Consider the following 24,806-nt stretch of genomic DNA (forward strand, 5'->3'; position numbering starts at 1 on the left):
TTTCTCAAGGAGATATCACTCCATTTTAAGTCTTGTTTACAGTTAAGACCCTCCTGTCCTTGATTACCCACATCACTTTGCTTCACTCTTATATACAGGTATTGCATTTACAGTTCTCCAGTCGTGTGCTGTTGTACTTGGTTTGTTTGGCTAGAAAATACTTGCAGTTCTGTCTTGTGACTTCCTCTGCTACTTCTTCCAGAAATCTGGGCTGAGGAAGAGCTTGTTTCCTCAGCTGATGCTTTTTCAGCTACTTAGGCAGTTCCTTTTCCCATTTACCACTGCCTGTGATTGCAGTGGAAACACCTAGGTGAGAATACGTAGTTCTGAAGTCAGACCATGCTTGCTAACCCCTTCTCTTTTCTCAGGGGCTTCACTTCCCTCTTTAAAAAAAGACCACAAAACCAAAAACAAACCCCAAAACCCCAAAACAACCAACTAACCAAAAAAAAAAAAAAAAAAAAAAAAAATCAACGCCCCCTAAAAACCAAAAAAAAACCCAACCAAAAAACCCCAAACTGAACATTATAAAAGTGAGGAAGTTTGTGCTGTTCAGCTTAGAAAAGCAAAGGATAGTATGTTGGCTTAAACTGAGGCCATTCTGGCTTTTACTCTGCTCTGACCTCTAACGTATAGCACAGTAACTGCTGTTGAGATGGGACTGAGTAAGTTTATAAAGGATTGTGTGGCTTGGGTCCTGTGGAACTGGTATGTGTCTTTGATCTGGAATATTTTTTCCACTGATGTGCTGCCCTGAAAAGATCTGGTAGCCAAAGAAGTTGTGTCAGAGCAATAGTATAGCTGGAAGCAGAAGGGGTAACTAGCACATAGTTCAGAAACACAGACAATAGAAAAGTTTTGTAATGTCAAGTTTTATGTGGGTAATTTAAGGAGTTTCTGTGATAGTTCTTGGAGATAATAATCCTGAAATGTGGTGACAGTTTCAGTCTCAACCCCACCCCAGGTAAAAGGTCACCCTTGCAAAGCAGATTGATTATGAAGGAACAGTTAATGTCATCCTGCTGTCGGCCTCTATTGTGGGACCCTCTGTTTCCACATGAGGACTCAGTAACAGTAACTCTGTCTTGAGCTGTGCGAGGTTTGGTCTTAACTTTAAAGTCTTCCTTGAGTTCTTCATCTTCTCACAGAGCTGTGCCTCTATCCCCTCACAGCCGTTGCAGAGGCGCTTGCTGATTCAGGATTTGCAGTGGCTTTGTGGAAAAAATATATGATACTTGGACAATTGCTAGAGTATCTATAATGCCTAAAATAAAATGAAATCTAGGGATAAGGGGTGCACTGATATTGCCCTGCTGAAAGGTTACATTTTGCTTGGGTGGGGTGGAAGGTGAGAGAGAACAATCATCAATCCGATCTAAAATGTGAAATAGCCTTTTGTTTCAGACATTTTTGCATTTTGCTTAATTATACCATGTCCATCTTTAATAATAGCATGCAAAGATTATATCTGTGCAGCTATAGTCATATATATATATATTTTTTATATATATATATTAAAAAAAAAAATACTTACAAGCAGAAACAGTGCTGCATGGAAAACATCTGCTTTGTTATGTAAAATCCAGTGACTCATAAGAGAAACCCTGCGGAAAATTAGAGAAAATAATTGCAAATACTTGATTTTTTTCTTTTACCCCAATCTGTTTTATGCAAGAGTCTAAAAAGTAACAACAAAAAAAAAGGTGTTTTTTATTTAGTGTAAATGAAACTGCTTACCTTAGCTAATACCATCTGTCACATTGATACAGAGATGAGTGATGGCTTACTAAAACCTGTTTCCATCAGAAAACAAATTGTTTCTAATGGCTGTTTGAAGAAAAACAAATTGTTGATGGGGCTTGTAGAAAACCTTCACATTCTTGTCCTTGTAGTTCACTCCCCCTTACTTCTCAAGACTCTGGAGTGGATAATGTAGGTAATGCTTTTAGTAGGAGCTGGACTGGACTGGCTAATGTGGAAAGGACATACCACTGCAGTTGCATCTAGTGATGTGGGACTCAGTTGCTGCAGCAGATGGAGAATGTGTGGGAACTAACGACTCTTAAATCTGCTTCCTCTAATGTTGTTCCCTCTTCATTCTGTAATTCTGCCTTTTGCACACTGTTCATACTGTCAGAGTGTGCACTGTTGAGGGTGATATTCTCCTCTAGTGCATCTCAACTCTGAGGAGTAGTTAGCTGTGATAAATTAGTTTGTAGCTCAATGCTTAGAAAAAGCATCTGGTGAATTCACTGGTGAATATGGGCAATCCTCAAAATATGCTTGTCGTTTCTCTCTGTGTGTGTGCATCAGTGTATTTTGGCCTGCTGTAACTCTTTAGCACAGTTTGGTTGTGGGAGAGTTCCCCAAGGGATTACTTGCCTGTTCATCCTGGGTGAAAAAAGAATCTTGTCAATAACAGAAAATTTTATTTCTAACCTCTAGTATCTTAGCTATGCAGTAGCAATATGTTCCTGAATTAATTAAATCTTCATTTCTTCAATTTCATGTATTCAAACAGTACTCAAGTTTTGGCCCACTTCCCTGACAGAGGAAAATTTGACTTGCCAGCTGCATGAATATGAACACCTTGGAGCTCTAAGAAAATGTCTTACTTTACTAAAACCTTGTGTAAGGCTTTGCATGACCTTTGCTACAACATCCTTTCAAACTCTGAAATGCATAGCTAGACCAAGATAGTGGCACAGTTTCTAGTATGGATCATGCTTCTTCATTCAGCTTTTTTTTTTTTTTTTTTTTGTTCTACCTTTTAGGTCTTCTGCCAATGCGATCTGACATAAATGCTCTTGGGGTTTTTAACTGTCTAATATTACTTAGTCAAAGACCTTGAGAGATGATGGAACATAATTTTCTGGGTTGTGGTTTTGTTGTGGGGTTTGGGTTTTTTGGTTTTGTTTTGTTTGTTCGTTTTCTTTTCTTTTGAAAATCACAACCTTCCCTTGCATATCCTCTCTTTAAAGCGGTGTCGTTTAAGGTGGGTCTCTTGTCTGTTCAGCTGCAGTCATCTGCTATAAACATTATAATCTCTGAAACTCCTCCCGGGTTTTCTCTGTATCTGTAAATTTCAAGAAGTTGGGAAGTTCACAGTGTGAATATCACCTAAAAAGTTTCAGTCACTCTAATCAAAGAACTTGGTTAATGAAAGAGAAATTTCACAGATATGTGTTCAATGCAGCTTTTAAAGTAGAGGATTCTAATAACTTTGAGATCAAAGAAATCTTAAATTATGCAAACTGTGGCCAGCTGTTTGAGGGTGGAGGTTTTCAGAGGTGTTCTGAGGTGTTTTTTCAGAAAGAGATAAGTGGGGGAAAGGGGAAGGAAGGAGGAGTAGGCACGTGCTCTGATTATTTGTTCCGTGTCATGCTGGAAAATGGGAAGTAGCAAGGGAGCCTGGCAGCAAAATGCAGTCATCAGGCTAGATTCTTTTGGATATCCATCACAGTCTATCCATTTCAGTCTATCAATCACTGAAATCTGCAGTGTGCAATACCCACTTTTTTTTTTCATTTCCTCCCAATTTTTTGCAGACTGTTGCGAGAAGCTGCTGACACACATGCAGCTTTTGCGTTGTAATGTCATCAATCACACAGTAGTCCCTAAATCTGCTTCCTGACAAAACAGATTTCAGTAGCATCCTGATGCTTAATAGTAGAGGGGTGGCAAGAATGTGGAACAGAGACGACTGTCCAATCCTAAGGCTGCCACACATATATACACTTATACTTTGTTTCTTCTTACTACATATCTTGAAGCTTTTCTGCTTAGCATATTACAAGTGCCTTAGGTAACCTATTTGAAACTTTGTGCCATAAGTGTGTCACTTTGGCAGGAGCAAAGGGAGTTTGCCTCAATAAAGGAAACCAGCTACCTATTGTTAGAGCTTGCAGACATGTACAAGCAGCATTGCTGCATCACTTTTCGCACTGGCTTATGCCCTGTGTCTAATGTCTGCATATAGGGAACTTATTCTTGCACACTGAAACTTCGCTACTGGAGTTTTTGCTGCAATAAGACCTGTGTTTTCAGTGACAGACGTTTCAGCACTTTGTGCATCTGCAAAGATACTGAAAAGACTGTGTTTGGTGGCTTTGCTTGGAGCAACGGCTACTACCAAACTTGCAGGTCTCAAATTCTTTTCCTCAGGGAGGTAGAGAGTAGATCCAAAGCACTTGGATTCGTGGCTATCTGAAATTTCAGCATAAATGTTTTGAAATGGAGGAAAAATGAATTGAAAGACATGGAGTCACTGAATACAATTTTGGAAAATGAAGGGAGATCAGATTCAGGTTGGGTCAGAAAATCATTCTGATAGCAGTTGAGCTGGAAGAATCTAATGTGTAGATGTCTTAAAAATTTCCTGGGAGAGCATCCCAACAAAGTTGTTAAAATTATTGGAAGAACTACAAGAAAACAGCCTTCAACAACTTTGAACATTAAATCTATAAAGAGGTTTAAAAAAGATACAATATTAGCAGTGGCACTTGTTTAGTCAGCTAGCATTTATGCTGTTATTCAGCATAGTTTGCCAGAAAAAGATATGGTCTACTGTTTATATTTTAATAGCACGGCTATTGATATGTATAATTTAGAAAGCACAGTCAACACTATATAGAGCAGTATGTAGTGCAGTATTAGTTTGTACTGAGGCATCGCTCTAGGGTGCAAAGTGAAAGAATGACAAAAGAAGATAACATGGACTAGTATAATTTCAGCATTGTGAAAGAAGAGGTACACCCTGGATATTTCAGCTCTTTGCTGCAAACCTTTATTTTTCTGTGGTGTATGGACCATTTGGGTGTATGCGACCATTTCTAATTACATCTGCATTGTACAAGTGTATGCGACCATTTCTAATTACATCTGCATTGTACAAGTAAATACCTGTCTATCTTCCAGGTTATTTTGAAATAGAGATTGCCTTATTATAAGAAAAATATTGCCTGGAGTTTTCCTTTGGAGGTCACAGCTGCTTCTTGCAAAGCAGGCTAGCACTGCTAAGGAAATTTTGTTCTGTAGGAAGAAAGAACAACTTAATAGTAGCCATTCACACCCCTCAGGCCCTCCCCGCCCCAGAACAAGACCCAGAGGTGAGGGTAATGGGCAGAAATCCAGTTTCATGAAGTGTGACCTGTAGCAGCTGTACAAATACTTGATAAAAACAGTGTGAGTAAAGGAGTACCATGGCTGTAGTGACCCATGATTCCAGTTAGAAACAGTAAAACTAGTACAGTCAGTGGGATCTCCTAGTAACTATTTTAATGTCCCTGTTTGTGTTATAATGTATAAGGAGATTGGTAGCTCAAATGTAGCAGCTGCAGAGAGCATGCTGAGATGGGGTAGGCACCTCTAGCAGCTTCAGCAGAAGCAGCTGCGCAGTGTTGTTTCCATGGGACTGTAAGCACAGCAGGCACTCAGAGCCAAAAGAGCTGTACTGCAGAAGCAATGGACTAGACGATAACCACACATACATCTTGAATCTAATTGCAACTTCCTAATGTTCAGAGCAAGCTTATTGCAAGCGTTGCTTGAAGAAGACAAGCTGTTTTTCAACAAGCATTCTCCTCAAGTGATTTGGCTTAAGGATTTACACAGTTTATGGAGGTTTAGTATCTTTTCAGGAGTCTGGGAAAGATAAACTGCGTTTGCACAGGAGTGATAGGGTGCATGGGTTCCTCATACTTACGGCAGCTAGTATAGCTGAAGAACAAATGATTAGTTGTAGTAGAAAATTCATATCTGGCCTAACCCATGTGGCTTAAATCACTTTGACCAAGTGAGATCATGTGGATTTAATTTATTGTTTTTTGGGGTTTTTTGAACCCAAAAGGTTCAAAAAGGCAGCTATTCTACACTAGTCCAGTTCATTAAAACCCAGCAAGCAGCAGAGTGGGCTTCTTCACAGATAATAGAAAGAAGTGAACCAATGGCAGCTACACTGTGGGAAGCGTGGCTGCAGAGCAGTGCTGATCAGAGATGGCTCCTGCTCAGGTGCCTTTTTAGTCCCATCTCTTACACAGAACTTTGATAACTGGGTATCTCTACTATTTCATTAGTCAGATTTTAAACATGTGTGAATGACAGTAGTACAGAGGGTGAAAGAAAGGAAACCTGATCTTGCCTTCCAGGGTGATAAGGAGGTGGAGTTGCTGGGGCAGAGTTGTTTGGTTTTGGGGGTTTTTTTTTCCTCATTGCTTTATAGCACCTACAATAAGACAGATGTCTGCTGAAAGAATCACCATCTTTGCTCCAGAAAGTTCATAGGCCAAACTTCAGCTGCGATAAAATTAAAACTTCAACTGTGATAAAATGAGTTATAAACAGGGAGAACAGATAAACAAGGACAAAGTTTACATCCGCGCAGCCCTAAAGGACATCGCTAGGATGTCCACTTCCAAAGAAGGCAAGAATGTTTCAGTTATGTTTTTCATGAGCTGCTTGTGGGGAATGCATAAAGACCTAGCAAGAGCAAGTTAGAGTTGAAAGAAGAGTGGGAGAATAATTTTGTGAGTGAGAGTAGAGGGGAACTTAAATGCAAGTTAAATCAAATGAAGCCTGTATTCTCAGTTCGTCTCTGGTTATGGTTTGTTAAATGATTTGATTTTAGTCAGTAATAGTCCCATACTAATATGGAGAAAAAACAAGAAAGCTGGTTTAAAGGAATAAACCTGTTTACCATATCTGAAGTCTTTGTGTACCATGTACTCGGTACCAATCCTCGATGTCATATCAGTGGTTGGCGAGGTTTGCCAGCCATTTACAACCTGCACACTCTCCTGGAAATAGTTATTGAGTAATGTATACTTTATGGAACGATTGTACCTATATTTTTGTCATCCCTGGATTATTTTTTTTTTCTTAAAGGAGAGACTTTTTCACTAGCCTTGTCCCTAACTTGCACAGTTGTTAAATAGTTTCAGTTAATTTAATTTTTTTTTTTGTTATCTGAAGGTTAATTGCCTTCACATACGTATGTGTGTCTGATTAACACCGTTTTTGTTTTTTTTTTCAATGAAAATAACAAATGTAAATTTTACTGAACTATCCTGAAAGCAATTATCTGTAGGAAAAGCAACGTTCAAATCCTGCTTAGTACATTTGTGAGATTATGCGCAAACTTAATACCTGACTTGAAAGGATTTAAGTTCTCATTTATTTTGCTACTCTGAAAAAGGATTTCAGCTTGGAGGGATGTACAGCGAGTGGAAGACCCATCTGTAGAGAACAGTAATTCATGAGACAGCATATGTAAGTGCTAGAATTTTTATCAGTGATGCAGATATTCCATATACCTGACTGTCCGTATTCTGTGTTATGTTCTGTTTTCATCCTGTAAGCTGTTATGCTTTATGACTGTGCATACGTTTTTTCATTTCTACAGGCCTTTTACCAATGCCATGTGACAAATACAGAGAAAATATATAGTTACTTTTGACAAAAGGGGGCAAAGGCATTCTTCATCAGAATTAAAAGAACTTAAGCTTTTATATGTAGAGAGAAAACTGTGGAAGCAGTCTTTGTCTCAACAGTTCAGAAATCGTGGAACTCCTTCTCAAGCACTTTATTCCCAGTACCTCTCTTCCAGAAGTGCAGCTCTTTTCCCTTTGCTGAACTGCTTCCATTTAACAGACAACTGGTGTTAGGTGGGAGAGAGGTGTCCCCACCTGCTCTGAAATACTGGCACTCTGGAGCGGTAGTACAGGAAATGAGCAATTTCTCAGTTTGCATGGCTGCAGGAATTATAATTTACTTGATTGTATAGTTTCATGCTTTCCTTCTCAGTACCTATGTAAGGTGCAGTTTAACATGAGTTTGTGTGAAAGTCTTTGTTTTCTCTCTTGAACTAACTTCTGTTGAAAACCTAGAGTGGGGAAAAGCTATACCTGATTCTGGTTATGGATTGAAGAGAAATGCAGGGGTCTCACTATCAAGACAAGAGTGTGCTGGCTGGCCATATGGCACAAAGCACAGAGATAGTATCAATTCAGTGCCCCTAAGATGTGTTCAGGAGATGATGACACATTAATTTTGAGGAGGTAGGCTTTTTGCTAGTTCAGACTTGTCCTCCTGCAGTCAGTAGAAAGATAAACATAAGCCCTATACAATTTGGTTTATTCTGGGAGGGTGTGAATTTTTTTATTCAGCTGGGTGGCTGACATTGGTGCTTACATGAATTGGGAAACTGATCCCACTGAAAACTTCTGTCAGCTCTTTTGTAACAAGTGTGTCTGGCTGGACACAGAGAAACTTGCTAGCACAGCAGGAAGAGTAGCAATGCATAGATTTTGGGGGCTGAAAAGGAAAGAACAGGTCTGTCCTTTTCACAGCACCAGGAGTGAAGATTAGTATAAGTCACTAAGACCTTGGCTGGTCTGAGAGATGAGGATGTGTGCCTGTTCAAGTTTATGCTGTTATGTGTTGCCAAGGACAGATTCTGGCCTGGAACATTAGGATCAACAGTATCAGAGTCAGTAAAAGGCAGTTTAATGTGAAACTGCCAACATTTTTATGGATTTCTGTTTTCATTGTTGGTACAAAAAGCACCAGAGCACCTGTGCAGTAGACAGTAGTACTCTAGTCAGCAAAAGGAGGATGGTGGTAGAACTTTTGCTTTGTTGTGCCCCTTTAGGTAGCAAAGACAGTTGTCACAGTGGGCACCATTTGCTACAAATCCATTTGGTTTCATGGTCTAAAATTCATCAGCTGAAGTTGTTTATCCTGCTGTTTATTCTCATCCTTCAATTTCTTAGAGCTTCAGAAGCTGCTGATAATAGGTAAAAGAGTCACTGTACTGTCACTGTTCACTGTCAGCTATACAGTTACAGCTGGCATAGAGACTGAGGGTCACTTTCTAAACCTCTGCATGAGGCTCATAGGAAGGAAAAATCCAGTCTTCAGAAGACAGAACTTCTGGCACAGAAGGTTGCTGAATTTTATTGCTTGTTCTACAGCAGGAGAGTAATCAAGAAGAAATCGAAGAAATAAGGGGCTTAGGTTTAAAACCAGATTTTGGTGCTTTCATGGGCATTAAAAGAGGTGCCTGAGTAAGGAAAAATGAGTGAGAAAGTTCATTTTTCCATTTGCATTTGTAGATTCCAGTAAATATGTTTTTGTAGTAATAAAAATGATTAATCAAGAACATTTCCTCTAAGGCTTGAAGAACAGCTTTTTCTTTTCCTTGCGTTCCATTCTTAATCCCAAAAAAAAAAAATAAAGAAGTTAAACCAAGACAAGTGTTTGCCTTGAGACAAATTCCAAGGTTTGTTTTGTTTGCATTTTAAGGCTTCTGAAAACAAAAACTTGACATTTGCTAAGGGCATATTGGGTGACCAGCCTTTGTTGGGGTTAACTTGTAGCAGTGGTTCACAAAAACTTGACTTTGGGCCAGCAATTGCCTTCAGCATCCTGTAACTGCTATCAGTTTGTTTCAAAACAGTTGTTAAAGTATCCTGAATGATTTCATAACATTGCTTTTCTGTTAAACCCATTGCTGTCACTGCTTCAGAAATTACAGGTGATTACTAATGGCGCTTTTCAATAGGAGTGGAAATTAACAAGAAGATATCCTTATGGGTAAGGTCTACACCATACTAGTAGACAGTCTGCCCTCAAAGGACTGTAAGTGGTCTTTTGAATTTGCAGAAATCCTACAGGCATTGTTCATGAACTTGAAAGTTGATCCAGAGTTCTCCCCTTGAAATCACATTGGCAGATTACCTGCCTTGGTTTGAGGAGGGAGTGTGTGTGTTTTGGTTTGGTTTGGGGTTTTTTGGCTTGGTTTTGGTGGTGTTGTTGGTTTTTGGTTTTTTTTTTGTGTGTGTGTGTGTGTGTTTGGGTTTTTTTTCTGTTTGTTTTTTTTTGTTTGATTTTTTTGTTTTGTTTTTTGTTTTTGGTTGGTTTTTGTTGGGTTTTTTTTTTTTTTTTTTTTGAATGAATTATTGTCTCTCATTAAAAAAATACAGTACTGTGCTGTCTGCTGGTATTTCAGACATAGTCTCTTGCTGTGGCAGTGAACAAGATGAGCATCCAGCAATGAAGCAGAAACTATTTGTATGAGTATTTGTTTGATTGAAGTTACATAATTACTGCTTTTGTTGGGTATTAATCATTCATGAATAGAGGCCTTTCAAGGAAAGAAAAATGTGAACCTTCTTATGACACAAAACCAAATCTTTTTAGTAGTCAAAGTAGCAGTGTTAAGAATGGTGGTGGTGTTTGTTCCCACCAAATTGCCTGTTCTAACCAATTATGCAAGTGCAAGTTCTGCTTGGTGTGCAGTCTTAATTGTTTAGGAGCTACACATCTCTGTCTTTTATTTTCTAAAACTAAGCACTCACTCTAGCATGTGCTGTTCCAAGAACTATAACAAGAGTAGTTTTGTGTTCTTGAACCCTTTCTTATGTAATTCTCACTCCTGAAATGTTTTTGTTCAAGTGCTGAAGTAGTTCTGACCATGAAACTTCTGATGTTCTTTGCTTCCTCTGATACAGTCTCTTCCTTGTTTCGTGAGTGGGAAGTAAAATCTGAAAAAAAGCACCAAAATGGTATCTTCAGACTGGTGAAAATACACCATGCCAAGGGAAGATACTGATAGCCATCTTTCCCTTCCCAATGGTTTCCTTTATTCACTCCTTCCATTTTTTCTTAAGAATTCCTTTTTTGACTAATTTCTTATTTTGACTCAGTTCTGCCGTATCTTTTAATCCATCAAGCAGGATTGTCTAGTCAGTGTGAGGAAGTTTCAGAGATAGTCTCGATTTATGTACATACATTCATCTGTCAGAGTTTTGTGCTGTACTTTTGAACCCTTCTTTCACCTTCAAGCCTTATTTGTTGAATTTAAGTCACTTCACTCTGTGCATATAGATTTTTATATAGAGATTTTTCTTTCCTCTTCACTTTTATTTCTCTCTGAATTCCCCCCATTTTGTGCACCTCTTGCATTGACTGTTCAGCAGAATTTAAGTAAATTTGTAACCAGAATCTGTGTTTAAACTATCAGCCTGCATTGTGATGCCTTGGCATGCATGTGCAGTCACCTGGAATTTGTGAGTGTTTTTTCCTAGAAGATGACACATGCAGTTTAGAAGTCCTGAAGCAGTTTGAATGTCCAGTTAGACTGGAAATTGTCTTAAGAGAATCACAGTGTATGTAGACTGTTTTGTAAAGACAGGCAGGGTAGAAGAAGAAAAGGAAGAGGAGGACTTGCATTCTGTGTTAAGGAGAACCTTGATTGTACAGAAGTCAACTACGGTGACTGTGGAAGCCCTTCTGAATGCCTCTGGGTCAAAACCATAGGAGTTGTCTCCAAGGGGGATCTTACAGTAGACATCTGCTACTGACTTCCAAACTAGGATGATAAGGCCAACAAAGCAATATTTGTGTCACTAAAGCAAGCTTCAGGTCAACAGAACCTGGTTCTTACAGATAACTTCAACTACCTAGACATTTGTTGGAAGAACAATACAGCAGCTCACATGTCATCTGTTACATTCCTGGAATTCATAGAGGACTGCTTCTTCATACAAATGTTAGATGTGCCAACCAGGAATGAGACATTTGCAGGAGTTTGTGCTCATAAACCAAGAAAACCTGCTTCATAATATCTCAGTTAGTGATAGTCTTGGCTGCAGTGATCACAATATTGTGGAGTTTGGGATCCAGCTGAGCACACTGAAGGTTAGTCCTAAGACAGAGGTTTTAGATTTTAGAAAAGCAAACTTCAGCTTGCTTAAAGCTCAGCTGGAAGTGTTTCTGTGGGAAGCTTACATGGAAGATAAGAAACTAGTCAGTGCTCGAAGTGCTACCGGAACACTCTCCTGGAAGCACAAAACCAGTTCATCCCCTTTAGAGTTAAGGGGAGCAGGTGGAGCAGGTTGGCTTAACTGTGCTCTTCTGAGTCTGCTCAAAACCAAAATGTTCACTTTTCCATCTTCCATACTAACGATGGAAAAGTAAGCAAATAACCATCAAGAATTACAATGGCATTGCCACGATGTGCAGAGATGCACTTAGAAAAGCAAAAGCTTGAATTGAAATTGGCTAGAGAAAGGCCTACAAAAAACGACCTCTAAGAAAGGGTTCATCAGGAATGTAAAAACAAGCAGAAACAGATGAAAATATTGTCCCACTGTTAAATAGGAGAGGTAAATTAGTAACGATCACTGGAAAGGCACATGTTCTCAACACTTCACTTCTGTGTTTACCAGCACTGTTGAGCCTCAGGCCTTGCAAAAATCCAGGTTGATGCAAGGGCATCACCAGCAGAGATAAAGGAATCATTATTCCACGCTTGTCAGGCCACACCTGGAATGCTGTGTTCAGTTTTGGTCTCCACTATACAGAAAAGGTGTCAGCAGGCTGGAGAGTGTCCAGAGAAGGGCCACAAAGATGATCAAAGGGCTGGGAAGCCTGTCATGTGAGGAAAGTCTGAGAGAACTGAGTTTGTTTAGCTTTGAGAAAAAGAAGGTTCAGGGGATACATTATCACCACGTTTCAGTATTTAAAAGGTGGCTACAAATATTGGGGCTCCCTTTTTACAAGGAATCACATGGAAAAGACAAGGGGTCATGGGTACAAGTTATTCCTGGGGATATTCCACCTGGACACAAGGGGAAAATTTTTCACAGTGAGAACAATCAGCCATTGTGAAAGTCTCTCCAGGGAACTGGTGGGTTCCCCAAAGTTGGACACTTTGAAGATTCATCTGGACAGGCTCCTGAGACACTTTGCTAGACTGTGGCTTTGCCAACAAATGTTGCATCAAATGATCCTTGATGTTCCTTCCAACCTGGTATTCTGTGATTCTATGATGTTACAACCCAATGTCTACATTTTTTTGGCAATTCAAAAAGTTTCAGTCTGTACAACCAAAGAATTGATTTTTGAAGCTTCTGCTAAAACATAGTGCTTCCTGTATATTTTTGATCAAAAAACAGTCATCCCTCTGAGGCCTAGGAGGTAAAGATGACACTTCATTATTATTACAAAAATTATTAAGAGTTTAGCATATAATGTTACTGATAAAGAAATCTATTTTTAGCAAACTCATCCTTGAATTCTCACTTTCTGTGCAGACTGCATCCTCAGCTATTAAAGGTGCTATCCAGCTGGGAATAGGATACACAGTGGGAAACCTTACATCAAAACCAGACAGAGATGTTCTTATGCAAGACTTCTATGTAGTGGAAAGTGTCTTTCTACCAAGGTAAGAACAAGCCTATTCATTTTATTTTCAATAGAATTTCATAATGAAACTAACCAGATATTTCAAACAAGGGTTATTTTCCAGTTGTAATGAAATGGAGTTAGAGTAAAATCCATGTATTATAAATTGAACATTATCCTGTTCATGTCATCATTGAAAATAGAGGCAGGTAGAAAACTGGGAAGATCACACTTCAGCTGAAGATTTGAGACTTGTCACTTCTGCAGAAGGAAAGCAATTGTGATGTTTGCAATTAAGGAGCTGTTAATTACAATTGGAAGTGATTTGTGGGTCTGTATGCAAATAAGTTTTATGTCCAGCACTCACATGTTTGTTTAGTTTCTAAAAACTTAGAATAATACTTGCCATTTTGTTGAGGTGTTGTCAAAATTTATGAAAATTCAAGTCCTGCAGTGTTAAGAGTAATATAAGCATTTATACTACATTATAACATTATAGCCAGGACTTCAGCTTGTAATTCAGCTCTCACTAGCTGTCTACAGGTTGTGCACAATTATTGGTTTGCATTTGTCCACCCCAGTTTGTATCACTGATTATACCATCTTGATGGTATAATCAGTACTGCTTATGAGAGAAAACAAGGTCTGTACTCATTTTGGGTGTTCAGAAGCTGAAGTATATTGCTGTGTAACTTTTCAAGTTACATACTCTAGGAACGGATAAAGAAAGTTTAGGAAAAATAAATCTTAAAATCTTAAAACACTGAACTTGCTTTGTTCAGTGTTCTCTGGGTCTTTAAAAGTGCTGAGTTCCAGTAATGCCCAACATTTCTGTAAGGACATGTGATGTATGCAGTATGTCTTGAATTTTTGAAGGCTTTCTATGAATTTTTATAAGTTTTGTTCATGCGCAGTTTATGAATGCTATTTCATAAATTGTTTCTAATAATTTACAATCATTAAAAATTACCAATGTTGCTAAAACAAAGTTAAACTGACAATGTACGAAATAATGGCAGGCTCGTTAAAGTTGATTTCTCCTCACATGAATTTGCTTGATACAACTCCTGTTTTGCTCTGAACCGAGGTATCCTTTAAGGAGAAGAAAATTTATTTCTTACATGAAATAAAGCTTTTACTTTACATTCCTTAGTTCCTAGAAGTAGGGAGTATTCATATAGTTGTTCTGGTGTTAACTATAAGGTTTGTGCAGAGTTCTGTAGTCTTTCTCTTGTATATTGGGTAAAAGAAATTAACTGTATGCATGTGTTTTCATACACCGTAGTCATAAAACTTTGTTTACAAAAAATCCAAATTACAGTTAAGAAATGTGTGTATCATAACAGTTTTTATTGGTTTGAAAAATGGAGTGAGAGGAAGTGAGCCATCATACTTGTGAGAAGTGTGACTGACAATGATGCAGGCTTCCGTAGTTGGTTTGGCTGCAGTATCAGCTTTGTTTATGGAGATTAAATGAAGCATACATGCTAAAATTGTTTAATTACATAGAACCATTTTGGAAAAAAATAATCTATATCTTTTTTAACATCATTTTAAAGCAACAAGTAAAATAAAGTGGTTTGTAGTCTCTAGAATTGCATATGTTTTCGCTGAAACTTACGTGCATGTACACTCAGAGATTAGATTTCCCTGTTTTGTGTTGTTTTTAAGGGAAAGTTGAGAGATCTCCTTTCTGGCTTAAAAAGAAAACAAAGGCAGCAGGAATAGCCTGTTTACTCTAACATAAAATGTATTATGAAAGTTTTAGTAGCATCTTTCTGAACAGTTTCCTATAAATAAATAAATCATATGAGGAAACTTAGACAAATTAAAGTAATGGCCAGAGCATCATAGGGTTTTTTGGTTGCGTGTTTTTTTTTTTTTTTTTTTGCACAGTTCTCTAGTAAGCAGGAGTATATAACATAGTGAGTCATCTTGACTGTAACAAAGAGCTTCTCTAAGAAAGAGCACTTTCTGGTAACATTCTCTGTAAATAAAAATTGGCTATCCACAGCAATCTCTTAAAACAGTGACACTTGATTTCTTATGATACTACACAGAAATGTCAGATTTCAAGTCCTGTGTCTCAATGTAACATGCTCATTCATTTATCTAAAATGGTTTCAGTACAAAGTGATATTAGTTTTCATAAATTGCAATAATTTAGGTTTGCATATGATACAGGCTTCTTTCTTGCTGGTTGAGGGCATTGGAGTGTTGAGTCTTCATGATGGCATGATGTGGATCACTTCTGAGACATGGCTATAGGTAGCTTTATTACCCTAGACATAGAAAGCTAAGATTGCACATTTTTAGCAAATGCTCCCACCTCAGGTGCTCTTTGCTTTTTCCTAGGATGGTACCCATATGTGAAGGAGTATTGTTAAAAGTCATTACTTTGAGGTTTTGTGTTGCCTCCCCCTTTGGATTGGTCTGGGTTGAAAGCAATTAGTTGAAATTAGTTACACCCGCAGGTCCAGTGGGCTTACCTCTACCTGGAAGCACCCCTGCAGAAAGCTGAGGTTAAGTAAGCTTTTTGCCAATGTCCTCAGCTGGAGGAGAACCTGACAGTGCTGCAACGGCGGTGCTGAAAGCAGGTGCTTACCAAGCAAGGAACACATTTTTCCGCTTGCTTTGTGTACTCATAATTCAGCTGTAACTCCAGGCAGGCTATTAGCTGAGCTTGCCCTTCACTGTGGCCAACTTATAACAACAGCTGTGCTGCTCCACCTTCCTCCCATGTTTTCTCATGTGTCCACCTCACTTCACTCAGGTATGGCAGTGAGGTGAGAGAACAGCTGTTTTGCAGAGTGACAGGCACACCTGATGCTTTGACAACAACAGGAGGCTATTATGGTAGCAGTGACAAAATAGACCTAGGCTAGTGGAAATGCAATGAAACAGCAGCCTGTGCTTCAGTGAGCAAAACGATGTTCTCAGTGCCCTTTTACTTTTAGTCAACACCTGTTTATAAATTTTATCAGTTGCAGAAGATAAAAAGGCTCTGAGTCTCTATCAGCCCCTGCAGTAAACCTCAGCACTGCCTGTACCTCAGCTTTGGTAACCATAGCAAAACAGCTCCAGTAGTGTTCAGGATTCATGAAGGAGAGAGAAAAATGCTAGGGAAAAAAGTGGTCATTCAAACCTGAAAGTAACTGCCCAGCTTATAGTGTAAGTCACTGATGTAAGTCAGAAGTAACTCCATAGGCTACAGGATATGCCTGGTCCTGAGTTACTTTGTAACTGGGTTAAATTGGTCGGAGTTTAGCCCAGATTCATTTAAGCGTTTATTTCAGGAAGTGACTTTGTGTGAAGTACAGGTAGCTTTGTGCAGTGGGTGGATTTGAATTGCAGAGGTGCTTGCTTTCATTTGTACATTGTAGTGTTGGAGGGGGTGGAAAAGTGCCCTTGTTGTTTTCTGCTTCCCATTATGGCATCTCATTTGTCCCTTTCTCTTTGGGCTGCCCAGGAGTTGATAACATGCTGCTTTTGGGAACTAAGGTAGGTATTACTAGGGGCTACTATAAACGGTTCATTGAGAACCATCATCCAGACTTGAGTTTAAATGGTACTATGCAAATGTGCCATTTGGACTGAGAAAAAAAGGCAGCCTGCAGTGACCTAGTTGATTCTGGAGATAGTGTCTGAAGTCTCCCCCAGCTCCCTGAATAGGTGAGAACACAGGAGGAGCTACTCCCAAGTAGCTTCTTTTGTGGCTTTTAAACACCGCTGTGGAAATCCAGCAATGGAGTTGCTTACCTGGTGCTGCAGCAGTGGCTGGAGGGTTCAGTGGGAAGGTTGTGCGTCCTGCCTGTGCTCTCTGTGCCCTGTCCTGTGACCCAGCTGTGTGGGGCATATTCCCCCCTTCCTGCGTTATACTCTGTGCCCCTGACTTCCTTGGTTGGAACCAGTTCATTTCTTGGTGGCACATTTTGTCTCCCAACCAGTCATTTTTGCAGTGTGGCCATAGCAATGTTTTGAGAGCTGTTTGGTTCAAGTGTAGAGCTGGCTTCAGGTAAGGTGGCCATCGTTAGAAAGACTTGTTGCTGAGCTAATAAGGCTATCTGTATCAGACAGTGGTAGCTCAAGCTGGTCACTGGGGTATGGGGCCATGAAGCTGCCTGTGAGTTGGCAATGTGGGCAGCTTCCTAAGCTCTTCCAGCAGACGCATACTAAATAGGCTGATTTTCTACAGCGATGCTTGACAAGCCAAACAGAAACTGCTCCATTCTGTCAGCTAACTTTGGCAAGTGAGTCATATGCAGCTTCAGAAATGCAGAGTGTTTGGAGCAGGCTGGTATGTTTCAAAATCCATCTCTTTGTTTTCTTGGATGGAGGCTGCTGCTCAGGACGCCTGTGAGTTTGACCTTTTTGCAGCAAGGTGGTAATCAGTATTATGCACTTCCCTTGCTAATACGCTTTATTTTTAGGGTCTAGACCCTGCATATTTAGACACCTGCTATGGTTTCTAATTTAACTACTAAGTCTGTTAGATGCTGTTGACTTGTATGCATCCTGCAGCTACAGTCATCTGTATAGCAAACAGACTCAATTGCATATTGCTTTCTTGTCATGCTATTATTCAGTGCTTTCTGCTATTTAATGTCAAAAGCTCAGTATTGTATTATGATACCATTTGGATAACAGCTCAAATAAGTAGTCAGAAGAAAAGAACCACCAGTCTGGGTTTTACCGTATGTCTAAAATTAAGTGTACTGTTTTCATGTATGTTTTAGAGGAGTGGTTTAGAAAAATGAGGAAAACTGACACTTGCCCTTGGAAGTATATTTGTACCAAACCTATACAGTAGGTTGCCTAATGGGCTGAGTAGTGTCTTTGTAATTAAAGGAGTATAGAATGCTCTGCAGGCTTGGTGTGAGTAATATTCAAATGTTCACACTAATGCTTAGTTGTTGTGTAACTTATGCCACTACGTATGTTTCTAGTTGGGCAGTTTCACAAGACAGATAAGAAACTGGCCTGAAGCCTTTGAAAAAGTGCCGCTGCTCTTCTTTGGCGCTTCAGTTGCAGAGATGCACAGGACGACCCAAGTTCTGACAGACTTTTTATGGCTTGTCAGTAGAGAGGTGACACAGAGAGGAGGGAGTAACTTCTGTTTGCAAAACAAATAGTATGTGGAATGGGGATATTGTGGCAACAAAAGCAAAAAGACATTTGTTGTAAATTACTGGCCTTAGGTACTTCTTTTCCCAGGGAAGTGGTTGAATAACCATCCCTGGTAGAGTTCAGAAAACATGTAGATGAGGCCCTTAGTGACATGGTTTAGTGGTGGACTTGACAGTCCTGGCGTAAAAGTTGGACTTCATGATCTTAAGAAGTCAGCTAGCTAGGCTGGAAAAGTCCTACGATTCTATGATACTGTCAAATTCTAGGTAAACCTGTGAAAACCTGTATACTTGTGTGATTATGTAGACATACTTAAACTATTTCTACAGTACTCTGATATCCTTTGCTTAAATGGCATCTCCAGTTGGTTGTGAAATAGTAATTATCATTGTAAGAAAATGTCTGTGTATTCAGCTGTTACATAGATATGATTGACTTAGCTTGTTTTGAAGATATTTACTATTCACAGGTATATTTCAAAGCTGCCTTGAGGGCAGCTGCTTAGGATAGCGTATAGTAACCAAAAGTATAGGTGACATGTGGGAAACAAGGGTATTACTACTCGGCTTTATCCCACAGTACGAAAAAAACCAACACACACCTATTTGTGCAGGTAACCATAATATTTATTTCCATCATGTAGGGAATAATTGCCTTCCTGAAATGATATCTAGAAAATGAATACTCCAAAGCACTACCCAATCTGTCAGTACGTATTTATTGGGTACAGTTTGTAAAATTTAAACACATTTTGATTATGAAAGAGCAGCTTTATCCAAGAACAGTGAAACTGAGATTACATACTTTTAGTTTTTAATATTGGGAGCATTTAATTTTAGATGTTTTATTTTGATTTTAAGATTTTAAAAAGAGCTGCTTTTTAAAAAGAGAGCAGGTGTTCCTCCACTTCACTCTTTTTACAGTACATACAAGAAGGGTGTACATGAGCCTGTAATTACAGTGTGACCATTTCTTTTGTTAACAGCTACTTCAGAGCCTATTAACATTGCTATGCAATGACGATTTGCTACCAAGGGATGCAGTTAGCCTTCTCTGTCACTTCAGATAGATGTGCTGTCTTCTGAGTATGTCCTACCAGGGTGAGGCCATAGTAAAAAAAGCTGCCAACAAACATATCTGGGTCTTTTGGTTAGCAAAATTCTTGCAAGCCATGAGGTTGTCCATTACAAATATAGTTAGTTTTAGTTCATTTTTAGTTTGATATTGCATCATCTACGCTTTAGATCAACCATCGACATTTAGTAAAAAATAGGTCAAGATGAACACACTGTCATTTCTAGGTGTGCTTGATTTAAAACAAAAAAAATCTAAAACTGAAGTATTAAACTCACACAGTAAGCTTAATATCTCTTTTTTTGTTCTATCTACCAAGCTTTTGCTTTTGTGTGGTCTTACAGCCAAGGTTTTTAAAATACCTCATAAGTTACAATTGCTTCCTAATCTTTACAAAGCCTATATTGTTTGTTGTAGCTTGTACACAGAGACTTGAATTCCTCAAGATTGCTAGAGTCAAAGCTGGTATTAAAAGCCTTTCTTTTCTCCTTTCCTAAGCTATCTGACAGGAAAAAATACACGATTACCTTCTTTTTTATGATAGAGTACATTTCTATTATATCCAAAGCTTTATTTTGTGGATTAAATTTGTCAGCAAATCACAGGTGTTTTTCTTGTTCAACTTCAAAGACATAATTGTCCCCATGAAACTCCCTAGCCTGATTAAAAATCGTTATATGTGGTGCTTTGTGCATATACTTTATCCAGCGAGAGTGAAACACCCTTGTAAAATGTGCTAAGAAAATGTGGGGGAAAAACCACAACTCTCAAGAGCTAATGAAGTAGAAGGTGAATAATTTCATGTCTAAGTAAGCTAGAGGTGTATTTACATCAAGTATTCTGTACAGTAGAAACTGTCCTTTTCAGGTAAGAATAAGAACATAGTCAGCCACAAGGAATTTGATGTTTTTCGTTACTGTAGGAAATTACTGGAGGTGAGGCTACTTTTTCTGCTAAAAGTAGCAACAAGAAGATCTTACAAACTTTCTTCCAGAGGAGTAACCAATAAATCATAAATTTGTGTCCGGCTTGCTTCTTGCATCACAGAAGAGCTTACTTTTGGGATCCTGTAAACTATTCTATTAGGCAATGAAGCTGAAATGAATTAGTATGTTTAACAGAAGACCTTTAGTAAAAGGGGTTTTAAAGATGATTTTACAAAGAAGAAGGAAACTTGCCTGCGTAGTGAAATTGACTGTTATATTGACTGTAATAAATTAAACTCACGTGCTCTAAATACATAAATTGCCTCTGTGTCAATGCTGTTCCAAAATAATTACTCTGTTTTGCAATTATTCTGGAATAAATCTCCAGCTACTATGCATTGCTGTCCACCTGCAGACCCAGAATTGATCATTTTACTCCATATGCAGTTATGAAAAGGCTTAGACTCATGGTATTATCATAGCAAACCTATCTTCATTTCAGCTTGGTGAAGTTCCAATCATGGTGCGTGTTCTGGTATAGTAAGGACAGGTAATCTATTTATTGCCACACTTTCACAAAAGAAGCTTTTAAGTTATGGCTGCAGGAAGCAGATTTGTAAAGGTATTTATGTACCAAAAGATAGGACTTTTTTATAAAGTTTAGATGATTAATCTTACCTGATGGTGATGTAGTGGTTCAGCAGAGAACACTCTGTTCTGCATCTTAACTGTCTGCTTCTTAAAACAGTTAAATGTATTTACAAGTATGCCTCCAGGTCCCCAGTGTAGCTATATATTACCTATGTGGCATCTTCATATTGCACAAAAATTCAGTGAGATGCATCTAGATATATGAAACAATGTCAGATAAAACTGTCAGTGTTCTGATCAGCTGAAAGACCTTATAAGAAAAAGCATTAGCCAGTCTTAATTGGAAAGAAAAACTACCATCAGTAGAATTGGTATTCTACTGATTTTAATTTTTTGCTATATAATGGAACAACAAAATGCATGTGGATTTGATTTTAATGCCTTGAAGTTGTGATACAGTAGGCTATAAAGTGATCAGATGAGTTCATTAGGACTAGGCAGCCTTCACTAGCTGTCAACTGTATGGTTTAGCACTCCAAGAAGCAGTAGTTTTCTAATGTTTTTGTATTCAGTTCTTGGTTTTCTGCATCTTTTTATTTGTAGTTTCCAGATAGAAATTAGGTTTGTTTTTCCCTCCTTTGCTTTCTATTCAAGAGTCTAGAGTATGCGCCTTCTGAGCCTAGAGCCTGAGAAAGCTTGTTCACCAGCTCACACTGTTTAATTAGTGGCATTTCAGTTCTGTTGGGTTTTGGCAGTATGCATGCAGGGGCAGCTAAGGTAGGTTGGGTAGAATTCTGTCATCAAATTGTTATTGATAAGTTCATATGACAAGCATTAATTGTACAAGATCAAAGCTCTTAAATATTTTCGTGATGCTTAATTTAGCCTTTACAGGAACATTGCTTAGAGTTTATTCCTTTTCATAGCTGTGTGAATTCATAGCTTTTTTTCCTTTTCTTTTTCTTTTTTGTATACTTTGGATATTTTTCTTGCCAATCATAGGGCTACATGCTGCCTTTCTGAATAATTTAGTTAGGGTAAATGACTAAACAAGTACTGAAAGAGCTGATTTCATCCACTGTGTCAAGCCTTGGATTTTGTGCTCATTTGTCAAACCATTCAGAGACTAACCAAATTTTGTCTTAAAGCTGTGCTTGTTTGTATTGAAATAATAGCATAGAACTTTTCTACTTAAAAGCTTTCTTTTGGTTCCGTCATAAATGAAACCACAAGCAAGGGGAGTGAGGGAGGTGGTGGTGTTTTTCATTTATTTGTTTGTTTACTTCTGGCAGGATTTTGATGCTGACCTCTTCCTTCAGCTGTCTTCCAGGCTGGTCACCCTAGTAGTCTTTGTGCCTCTTCTAGTTTGAATCTGTAGCTTGCATGTAACTGCATACCATTCTCCAGAATTCCCCTAAGGGCCTGTACCATGTGTTCCTATTTAACCAACTGAGCATGTAAGCTAGTGCTGGTTTAGATTGAAGTGAGGTAAAACATATGACTTGACAGGAAGACAAATAGAAAACCACTTTAAAGTCAGAGACTAGTGCTGAGAATGCTGGTTCATAAATATGGCAGAACCAATCAATGTTCGCTGGCATCAAAAAATGTGTAGTCCTGCATCCTTGCCATTGCTCTGGCTGCACAGTTCTGCCCTCTGTGCTGTGCTGTCCTTAGTATCCATCTGACTTCCCTGCAGACCACTTCAGGTCACCAAGCTAGTGTGAAGGTGTTTTGCTGCACTGACTTCCAAACTTTTTGCAAGAACTTACATGAGGTAGTGGTGACCCTTCCTGTGTAAGTAAACTATTAGACTGGCTTACCTTGGAGGGCTATCAGAAATTGTAGCATTAGTTTAAACTTGATATTTATGCAAATGGATATGGGTGGTGAAAATAGTCATTCCCTTTAAGGTGGGAAAAAGGAATTTGCTGGCACTATTGTATTATATCTCTGTCAGACATTTCTATTACACTGACTAATGGTGATAGGGAGGTTTATCTGCATTTGTGACTTTTGTCTCAGAAAGCCAATAGTTGAGTTAAAACAACTTTACTGTAAATCTAGCTGCAAGAAGGAAGTTGCTAAAAAATGCTCAGAAATAATTGGGTTTGGTTTATTTCTGTTTTTGTTTTCAGTGAAGGGAGCAATCTCACCCCTGCTCATCATTACCCGGACTTCAGATTTAAGACGTATGCACCTCTTGCCTTCCGCTATTTCAGAGAACTTTTTGGTATCAAGCCTGATGATTACTTGGTAAGAGACTGCAGTTTTCTTTTGAGTTACAAATGATTGTAATATGTACTAGTCTCATAGTGGCAGAAAAGGATGCTTTAATGGTGCCCAAATGGGTAGTAAATTTTATTTGTGAAGTAGTTTATAACTAGAGAATACTTTTAGTGTTTTATGAAAATTTTAATTCTTCATCTTTCCTGTAAAAACCTGCCTTGCTAATTGACTAGTATTAATTGACTTGGGTCATTCAGGTGTTGGTTCTAGAGAAGCTATAATCAATAGTTGTGTGACTTCTACCAATTCAGTTCTAATAAAGTGCTCTTGTATTATTTACATTCTCTTCATTAAATAAGTGTTTGTCTGCAGATCTTCCCATGTAGCCCTGAGAAAAGTGGGTGGCAGGCCAGAAAAGAAGCATTTCAGAGTATCGCCTTCATTCTCTGTCTTTTATAGTTTGAAGACTTACTCCTCTTCAGTATTGAGCTGTTTAAGTGAGAAAGAAGTGATGCATTTGCTGCTATCATGAAAGCAGGCTTTACTTGGTAAAACCACTTTGTGCACTATCAGGAACAAGGATTCACTATTTTACTTCACCAGTAGTTCTGCTTTTGGAAGGGTAGTGTGAAAGTAAAGAGCCGAATTGTTTTCTAGATGTTTGCCTCGTGTCTGGTTTGTCTCATGGCAGTCCACCCAACAAATCAGAGTCCCAGTACAAATTAGCAGTTTTATATGTCAGAGTTTTATGTTAACTCATTCTTTTCCAGTTTAAAGCTACTCTCCCTTGTCCTATCACTACATGTCCTTGTAAGAAGTCCCTCTCCAGATTTCTTGTAGGCCCCCTTTAGGCAGTTGAAGGCTGGTATGAGGTCTCCCCAGAGCCTTCTCTTCTCCAGGCTGAACAAACCCAACTCTCCCAACTTGTCTTCATAGGAGAGTTGCTCCAGCCCTCTGATCATCTTTGTGGCCCTCCTCGGGACTCACTCAAGCAGGTCCAAGCCCGCAGAGCTGAATGCAGTACGGCAGGTGGGGTCTCAAGAGAGCAGAGTAGAGGGTGAGAATCACCTCCTTCGACCTGCCAGTCACAAACTTGCTGAGGGTGCATCAATCCCACTGTCCATGCCACCAACAAAGGTGTTAAACAGCTCTGGTCCTAATACCAAACCCTGAGGAGCACCACACATCACTGGTCCCCATTTGGACATCAAGCCATTGACTGCAAGTCTTTGAGTGCAAACATCCAGCCAATTCCATAAAATACATGCCTTTCCAGTTAGGAGACAAGGATGTTGTGAGGGACAGATGTGTCATTATGTAATAAGTTACTAATGGATTTGGCAAAAAATGAAGTATGTGGGCTGTGTTGCTAGCTGCTAAAAAGGCTATACTTCCTAGAATACAGCTATTGTTACCTGCAACTTATATTCCATCCAAGGAAGCATTTGCAGTAGCATCAATTAAAGATTATAGAAAGGCTGCTTGCTGCTGTTAAGAGATTTGTGACACCCAGTTCAACTACAAAATGTCTGAGGGAAATTCCCAGTAAAGGCAGCTTATTGCAGATTCTTTTTCCTCGGCACAGCGAAAGACTCTAGTGGTATGTTTCCAAGAAAAGGGGGCAACTAGAGAAACTAGTTTCAAGATTAAGTGCACCTTCTTTTCTTGGAAATG

The 24,806-nt window shown here is 38.9% G+C and overlaps 1 protein-coding gene across 2 annotated transcripts in view; it reads left to right on the top strand.

Moving 5' to 3' along the window:
• Nucleotides 1-24,806, top strand: part of PIP5K1B (phosphatidylinositol-4-phosphate 5-kinase type 1 beta) — a 102,859-nt gene that overhangs the window by 39,122 nt on the left and 38,931 nt on the right. For both annotated transcript variants that reach the window (XM_030512242.1, XM_030512243.1), the window contains exons 4-5: nt 13,095-13,225; nt 23,042-23,159. In XM_030512242.1, the coding sequence (XP_030368102.1) occupies nt 13,095-13,225; nt 23,042-23,159 (249 nt within the window). The remainder of the gene's footprint in view (nt 1-13,094; nt 13,226-23,041; nt 23,160-24,806) is intronic.

This window comes from Strigops habroptila, chromosome Z (assembly GCF_004027225.2).
Source record: "Strigops habroptila isolate Jane chromosome Z, bStrHab1.2.pri, whole genome shotgun sequence".
NCBI lineage: Eukaryota > Metazoa > Chordata > Aves > Psittaciformes > Psittacidae > Strigops > Strigops habroptila.